Here is an 8,500-nt window from a genome sequence, read left to right as displayed (position 1 = left end):
ATGAACAAGTATTCTTCTTTTATAAATTTAGTTGTTCAAACTATGAGTAACCATTTAAGTTAAGTTAAATAATGTTTAATTGATTAAATGAACAATTATTTTTCTTTTAGAGATTTAATTATTCAAACTACGAGTAACCATTTAAGTTAAATAATGTTTAATTAATTAAATGAACTAGATAAAAGTTATTGACTCAATGTTTAAAATTTATTAGTTATTTTATGCATTTTATTGATTTAGTTAGTTTATTTTATGTTATTTTTGTATTTGATTTGTTCTGACCTAGTTTTAATATAAGATGTTTTATGATGTAATCATATATATTAAAAAAATATGTATAGAAACCATTCAAATAATTATATTTTATGAAACTTTAATTTTATTTTGAAGATAATATATTCAAAGAATTATATAAATATTATAAAAATAAATTTATATATTTTTAAATGTTTGTTTTGGGGGGTTTTTGCACTGTAGTATATGTGTGATGCAACCCTTCGCATTCAGTTCATCAATTCAAACAAACTCTCCTTCCATCCCTCACAGATTCATCGTGTGTGTGTGCAAATTGTCGTCCTAAACAACGACTTTAATATTAAGCTTTTTTTTTTTTCTTTTTATTTCAAGATAAATTAATATGTATATATAGTTAGTTATACTTCGTAAGTTAAGGCAAATATTATCCAAATAAATTTTAAAATATATGATTTGAAAGTGAGTTAAATGCATGGTTAAGATGCATGTAATGTAATTTGATTAAAATTTTGCATCTGTTGTTTTGAACTACAATGATAATATCATACACAGGAATAAATGATGTTTTAAGTAAAAGTGATGAATTAAAATTGAATAGAAAAAATAATTTATTTATTAAAGTGTATATATATATATATATATATATATATATATATATATATATATATATATATATATATATATATATATATATATATATTCATGATGTTCATAGACTTCCTTGGTCAAATAATATCAGTTTCTAACACAGTTTGAAAAAAGTTTGAATCAGAACAAAAATAAATCATAAAACTGTTTTAAATAAAAAAAAAACTTATTAAACTATGAAAAAAACTTGTTTATCTATCATATTTGTATAATATGTATCACAATGTTAGGAATTTATTTCATTAAAATAAAAAAAAAAATACTTTAGATACTCTAGAAGTTTCTCTTTAGTAGATAAAAAAATGAATACTTTACACAAAAGAAGGTAAGTTATTTAAGATATTTTTTATGGATGATTTATATATAATAATTCCAACACAGTAAAGTATTATAGAAAAGTAATTAAGAAATTTATTATAAATTAATTTATTGGTCAAACTTTAAACCTCAAAAGCGGAAAGTTATTCAAGATATTTGTTCTGAATGATTGAGAAAAAATAATTCTAACATAATCAAGTATTATTGAAAAGTAATTAAAAAAATTGTTATAAATTAATAAAATTAATTAATGTGATAAACTTTAAACTTATGATATTAAGCAACAGAGGTAATACTTTAATAGAAATATATCTTATAAATACATTTCACCCATAGCTTCAACATATAAATGATAAAAACAACAAATATATATATATATATATATATATATATATGGGGTAGACCTCTTTTTCAGTTAATACATTTTAACAATATATATTGAATTTTAATAGACAAAAATATCCTAATATAGGATAAATTTTAAGTTTTAAGGTTATGGAGTAGACCTCTTTCATCTCTCTCACTCCAATATTTTCTCTGTCATCCTTATACTAGTCCCAACAGAAAAAATACTCGCAGCTAAACAATTTGCTTTTGTAAAGAGTTAAGTCATTAGCATATTCGTCTTCAGAAAAAGGTTCATTAAAGATCTCTTCAATTTCATCATTTTCACTAACCTTTTTAATTTCAAATCATCTACGGATGTTGAACCATCATCTCCATAAAAAACTTTCAGGCCAATTACCAATTTCTTTTAATGTGTGAAAATTAGATAAAATTAGATAAGACAAAAATTATAAAATGAAAATTCATTATTAAATAATTTTTTGTAAGAAATTGTTTAACCGTAAATGTTTCTGATTTTTTCCAGACCAATTACCAATTCCTTCATATGTCTCGTTATGTTTGTAAAAATTAGATAAGATAAAAATTATAAATGAAAACTCATTATAAAATTATTTTTTTAAAAAAATGTTTATCCGTAAGTGTTTTTGATTTTTTTAATTGGGACTACAGCAATAACAGATAAAATGTAAACTGAGAGATGATAGAGAAAGAATTGGGAGGAATGAGAGAAAAAAGCAAGAGTTTGAGAGTTTTTTTTATTTTTAATTTTAAAAATAAAAATTATTAAAATACTCTTAACCTTAAAACTTAGAATCTATGATATATTAGAATATTTTTGTCTACTAAAATTTAATACAAATTATTATAAAATGTACCAACCGATCATATATTAATCATCTTCCAACTCATTTATTTTCACACTCCCAACGAAATATCCGTAACAGAGAGTCAAAAATTTATTCCAAAGAGATAAACATAAATGAATTTTGTCTCTCTCCATAAACTCTTTCTTACACACACGAAAATCGAGACATCTTTAACGGATTCCATTATCCTAACCTTAAAAGTAAACAAAAATGTGAAAATTTAAAAACAATTTCGTCACACATTGCTTAAGAAACTAACAAGAAATTGAGATGCAGAGAAACAAGTTTCACATAATGTTTTAGAGTACTGTTATACCTTAATCAATGCACACTGTCTTGAAAATATTGAATAGCAGAATTAAGAAAAATTAGGCAGAAAGCAAAAGTATTAATAGAAAACAATAATCACATTATCTGAAACATAATTGAAATTCCATGACAGGAAGAAAATGATCTTTCTGACAAGGACTAATGAGGAAATGTAGGCAACTGCATTACTAGAAAGAAGTTGAATTGTTTGAGTGATGAATAGATAAACAGATAGATAGTGTGACCGACTAAGTTGTAATTCCGTCCAGAATCTGTGGGCAAATTGGTGGGCTGCAAAAATGTCATTTTGCAAATCAAAAACTGAATTTGATGCTGCCTATAAATTGCAAACCCCGAGGTGAATCCTGACCTCAGCACAACACTCTCAAACTCAACTCACCTCACACCATAACATTACCTCTTCAATACATAAACAAATATACATTGCTACTTCTCTCACACACCACCAAGATTCTCCTAGGTAGAGATATTCATATTCTTTTTCTACTATTTTTTTTTGTGTCTCCAATCCTATCTGCACTGTAACCTTTTAAACAGTGTCTTTCACGGAAACTCTTTTTCAAATTCTTGGCCATAGACCTATTACATCCTATGAATCGTTTAACCATTTTTTAAGGAAAATTTTTCAGTTTGGCTCTGATGTTACTTCTTTCTTCCATTGGCTTCTGGGTTGTCTAACAAGACAGGGTTTTGGAGTCCCAGAAAACCAGATGAAATTTTCTCTGTTTTTTTTATTTGGAACCGAACATGACATGTTATTGTTGACTTTTGTGTTATTTTTATCATAACGTCTTTTGTATTCATTAAAATATTGCACTTGTGATTGGTGAGCTTTATGATGAGATACGATATGTTTCAGTTCTGGTTTCCCAGTCGTGTCTTCTGGTTCAATCTCTCTAACCCAATTCAGCAGTTTCTCTTTCTCTGCAAAGGGTATTTCAAAAATTAATCTTTACGGAACCCCACTTTTTGTTTCGTCCTTTTACCCTTCCAGGACTACTTTTTGGTTCCCTTTGACTTTTTTCTTTTTACCTTTCTTTTTTGGTTGTTTCTATGCGTGGTAATGGTAAGTGGTAACTTAAAATTACATCCTTTATTGAATTTTCTTCCTGGGTTCTCAATGTTTATGGGGCTTGTTTCTCTGCTTCACACGAACTTAGTATTTGATGGCTGAAGATTTTTCAATTTTCGTATTGGTGCTTGAAATAGATCTTCTTTGGAATAGTGTGGTTGACTTGAACAAAGAAGGAAAAGCCAAAGATCGACGTTCATAAATTCTCTCTGATATGTGTTCCTGGCTTTGTTGTTTCGTTTTCGGGGTTCATCGCTTGCCAATTTGGTTGCTTTCTTTCGTTTTCTACATCGTTGTCCACTGTTTTAACGTTTCCCTATGTTTTGGTCTTTCTAATGGTTCAGAGCATCATTTGAAAGCGCATTTGTCCTGTTTCTGGCATTTATTTTTCGGAATTTATTGATCTGGGTCCTATTGCCACTAAAACAAGGATTGAAGATCACAGCACCAGAAAAATGCCAATTACGATATTAAGTCAAATAAGTATAAAACCTCAATTAAACGGTGTAGTTTGGCTTTATTCATATTTCTCTTCTGTTATGCAGTAAGATAACCTTATTCTTGGTGTCTGGCTTTGTCAGAATTGTTTCTTTATGTGAATCAATTATTCCCGTACCTCCTTTTTTCTTAGCTCTTCAGGACTAACATTTATGGGATTACCAGAGATAAGACTGAGTCACAACTCAATTCTTTTGTTCTTCTTCTGTAATAGCTGCAGCTGAAGCTCTGTGAAGATGTTAGAGAAAGTGGAAGAGTTTAACATGGAGAGAGTGATAGAGGAATTTGAGAGGGTGACAAAGGATGCTGGGAGGACTCAAAAGGAAACACTGAAAAAGATTTTGGAAGATAACGCTTCTGCTGAGTACTTACTGAATTTGGGTCTGAATGGGAGGACTGACCCTGAGAGTTTCAAGGCCTTTGTTCCACTGGTCACTCACAAGGACTTGGAGCCTTATATCAATAGAATACTTGATGGGGATACTTCTTCTGTTCTCACTGCCAAACCCATCACAGCCATGTCTTTGAGGTCAGACTTACTTTGTTTCATATAAGTACTTGAATTTGCAGTTCAGATCCTGAAAAAGGGGGAAAATTTCTATTCTGCAGTTCTGGCACTACTCAGGGAAAGCCAAAGTTTGTACCATGGAATGATGAACTGTTTGACACCACATTGCAAATATATCACACCTCTTTTGCCTTCAGAAACAGGTTTTCAATTTCATCTCTTGTTTATCATTTTCCTCGATGATTTTCATTTTTCCTGCTAGTTGGATTTGGAAACCGACACAATTCCATGATGTAGGGAATTTCCCATCAACAATGGCAAAGCCTTGGGCTTTGTCTACAGCAGCAAGCAGTTCAAGACCGAAGGGGGTGTGCTAGCAGGAACTGCCACAACCAATGTGTTTCGCAGTCCAGGGTTCAGGACTGCAATGAAGGCCGTTCGGTCCCCATTTTGCAGCCCTGAAGAAGTTATATTTGGTCCTGATTTTCACCAATCACTGTACTGCCACCTCTTGTGTGGGCTAATATTCAGGGAGGAAGTACAGATGGTGTCTTCCACCTTTGCACACAGCATTGTGAGTGCTTTTAGGACCTTTGAGCAAGTGTGGGAGGAGCTTTGTGTTGACATCAAAGAAGGGGTGCTGAACAGCAAGGTCACAGTCCCATCTGTTAGGACAGCAATGTCTAAGCTGCTGAAACCTGACCCTGAGCTGGCCAACTTGATCCACAATAAGTGCATGGGACTGAGCAACTGGTATGGCCTAATACCAGAGCTTTTCCCCAATGTTAAGTATGTTTTTGGCATCATGACTGGGTCAATGGAACCTTATTTGAAGAAGTTGAGGCATTATGCTGGAGAGTTGCCTTTGTTGACTTCTGACTATGGATCTTCTGAAGGGTGGATAGCAACCAATGTGAAACCAAGAGTGCCACCTGAATTGGCCACATACACTGTTCTTCCTCAAATTGGCTATTTTGAATTCATCCCTCTGAGAGAGCTGGCAGAAACTAATGGAGATGGCAGTTTCCTTTGTATGGATCCTAAGCCTGTGGGGCTCACTGATGTGAAAGTTGGCGAGGAGTACGAGATAGTCATCACCAATCCAGCAGGTATTCAAACTCATCTATTGCTGTTTTTCTCTATTCCAATTAATGAATCAAGACCAAGAATCAATCATCATGACCCTTCCTCAAACCGTCTCTTTCTTCTGTCAAAATTGGAAATTTTGATACTGTCATAATGTTTGCAGAAACTCATTCTTTATTTCACAGATTAGTGTTTTTTAATTCTAATCTTTTTGGAGGGAGAAGGGTTAAGAGGTTCTCTTTCTTTTTATGCTTCTTGATAAGACCTACATGGGACCAACTTTAAGAAAAAGAATTCCTAGTGATTTCCAAAGTAACATAGTACATACCTAATCACATTAATATTTGTACCATTCGGAGACAGGTCCATTCTTAGTTGCTGGCATCTAATTTTGGATTTAGGCTACGTGTGGTTGTGTCTCTTCATAAACACTCATTGAATAGAAAAATAGGAAAAGGGTTTTAAATTAATTTCATTATAAGTTAAACTGTTTATATATAGTTTTATAATGTTACTGTATGTAACTTGTTTAAATTTAGTCTATGAAGAAATCAATTTCATATTTCTTTTCTTCTAAAAGTTCATCCAAACATATCTTTACTTGCACTTGTTTCGTTCTTCTGACAGTACCTTGACTTACCTGCATGTCCTTTGTTTTTCATATTAACATGCATTCCGTAACACAGGCTATGCTGTCACTACAATACAACAGTACAACCAAGCTTTTTCCTACTATATAGAATTCACAGCATAGATCAAAGAACCCTGCAACTTTTTTTTCCTCAATTTTCCTCTTCCTGTATTAATTGATCTGTACAGTTGTGAATGCATCATACATACAGATTTTGAAAGATATCTTACCCTACTCTAACAGATAAAATTGGACATACAATAAACACAATGCACAGTAGCACACTGCAGATAGAGTACTGATAGATATCATACATAGCTAAATTTTAAGATTCTTCTTGGTATTTGTATATATGTATATATGTATATGTATATTATATGTATATACTGATCATCAATGTTATAACTTGGCCTAATTTGCAGGCTTGTACAGGTACCGACTTGGAGATGTGGTGCAGGTTATGGGGTTCCATAACTCATCTCCAGAAGTGAAGTTTGTTAGGCGCAGCAATCTTCTGCTTAACATCAACATTGACAAGAACACAGAGAAAGATTTGCAGATAGCTGTGGAAGCAGCATCACAGTTGTTGGCAGAGGAGAAATTAGAAGTTATAGATTACACAAGCCACATAGATTTGTCCAAAGAGCCAGGCCATTATGTGATATTCTGGGAAATCAGTGGAGAAGCAAGTGAAGAAGTGCTTGGTGGATGCTGCAACTGCATGGACAAGGCTTTTCTTGATGCTGGCTACACCAGTTCTCGCAAAGTCAACTGCATTGGTGCCCTTGAACTCCGACTTGTGAGGAGAGGAACATTCCAGATGATTCTTGAGCATTACGTGGCACTTGGATCTGCTGCAAATCAGTTCAAGACACCAAGATACGTAGGCCCTACAAACACCAGAGTGTTGCAAATATTGAATGAAAATGTTGTCAAGAACTATCTCAGTACTGCCTTCAACTGAATAATGATAATAATAATAATAGTAATAGTAATAGTAATAATAATAATAACAATAATAGCAATAAATTATGATAATAATATTTATCAGTGATAGCTATCTATATAGTTTCCTTTCTCACATGAATAAAAGTTTACCTTATTTCTACTTTTCTTCCCATGCTCAATTCTTTATGTTCTGCCTGACACAGTCCAGGCACACCTCTGCCATTTATCACCTCTCTTGCACCTTCTCTACAATATAATAACTGCTGGTTGACCATAATGGATAGAATTCCACATGTTTGGTTGGAACCAAAATCTGAAGTGTGCTAACTTTTAATAATGTTGGATAAAAAGACCACAGTTGTCGGGAATAAAGGTGAGAGATCATATGAATATGCACCCTATGAGCAAAACACAGTCCAAAAACAATGTTAGCGTATTAAAATGGCATTGGATAAACTAATAATGTTAGAATTATACACAAAGTACTTGTAAAATGGTTTAAAAATATCACTCACGCACACACCAAAATTGCTAATGACATAGGATGTTTGGACACTTTAAGATGCTTCCCATTATAAGTCCCCACTGTTGTATGTTGGATTGTGATGTTCCAAAAATCCTATAGGGGAGCTATATGTTACAGTTTTGAGATACTAGTGAATGATTTTCTCCAAAGAATATGCCTGTTATTGAATGTGTATGGCTAACATAAAGGGAGTTTTTTAATGTGCAAATGCGCTTTCCAACTCTTATATCTAAACCAAAAGATTGGAGGAGAAATAGTGGAGGGTCAAAAGTTGGTTTCTGAGAGAAAGTGTGGAATATTTTTCTCACTAATTTGGTGGGATTTAACTGTCACTTAACACTAATCAGAATCCTTAATTAAGAGAAAGGACAAATGAGGTGTCTCCATCACTGTAGCTTTCACGTGACTAGGACTTGTTTAATGTAATTATTATGAAAGGAAAAGTATTAGAATCCAGTGCTAGAAA

At 32.3% G+C, this 8,500-nt stretch overlaps 1 protein-coding gene across 5 annotated transcripts; it reads left to right on the top strand.

Moving 5' to 3' along the window:
• Window positions 1-3,086: 3,086 nt before the first annotated feature.
• Window positions 3,087-7,668, top strand: LOC106773156 (jasmonic acid-amido synthetase JAR1-like). 5 transcript variants are annotated; one of them, XM_014659853.2, is made up of 5 exons: window positions 3,087-3,225; window positions 4,550-4,864; window positions 4,945-5,046; window positions 5,141-5,952; window positions 6,983-7,668. In XM_014659853.2, the coding sequence occupies exons 2-5, from the start codon at window positions 4,572-4,574 to the stop codon at window positions 7,522-7,524; spliced, it is 1,749 nt and encodes a 582-aa protein (XP_014515339.1). In that variant the 5' UTR covers window positions 3,087-3,225; window positions 4,550-4,571; the 3' UTR covers window positions 7,525-7,668. The 5 variants fall into 5 exon arrangements, with proteins under 5 accessions (XP_014515339.1, XP_014515343.1, XP_014515344.1 ...); XM_014659857.2 differs by lacking the exon at window positions 3,087-3,225 and adding an exon at window positions 3,306-3,698; XM_014659858.2 differs by lacking the exon at window positions 3,087-3,225 and adding an exon at window positions 3,751-3,831.
• The last annotated feature ends 832 nt before the right edge of the window (window positions 7,669-8,500 follow it).

This window comes from Vigna radiata, chromosome 9 (assembly GCF_000741045.1).
Source record: "Vigna radiata var. radiata cultivar VC1973A chromosome 9, Vradiata_ver6, whole genome shotgun sequence".
In the NCBI taxonomy this organism is placed as follows: domain Eukaryota; kingdom Viridiplantae; phylum Streptophyta; class Magnoliopsida; order Fabales; family Fabaceae; genus Vigna; species Vigna radiata.
The sequence above is the reverse complement of the archived record's forward strand: the minus strand, read 5'-3'. Positions and strand labels throughout refer to the sequence as shown.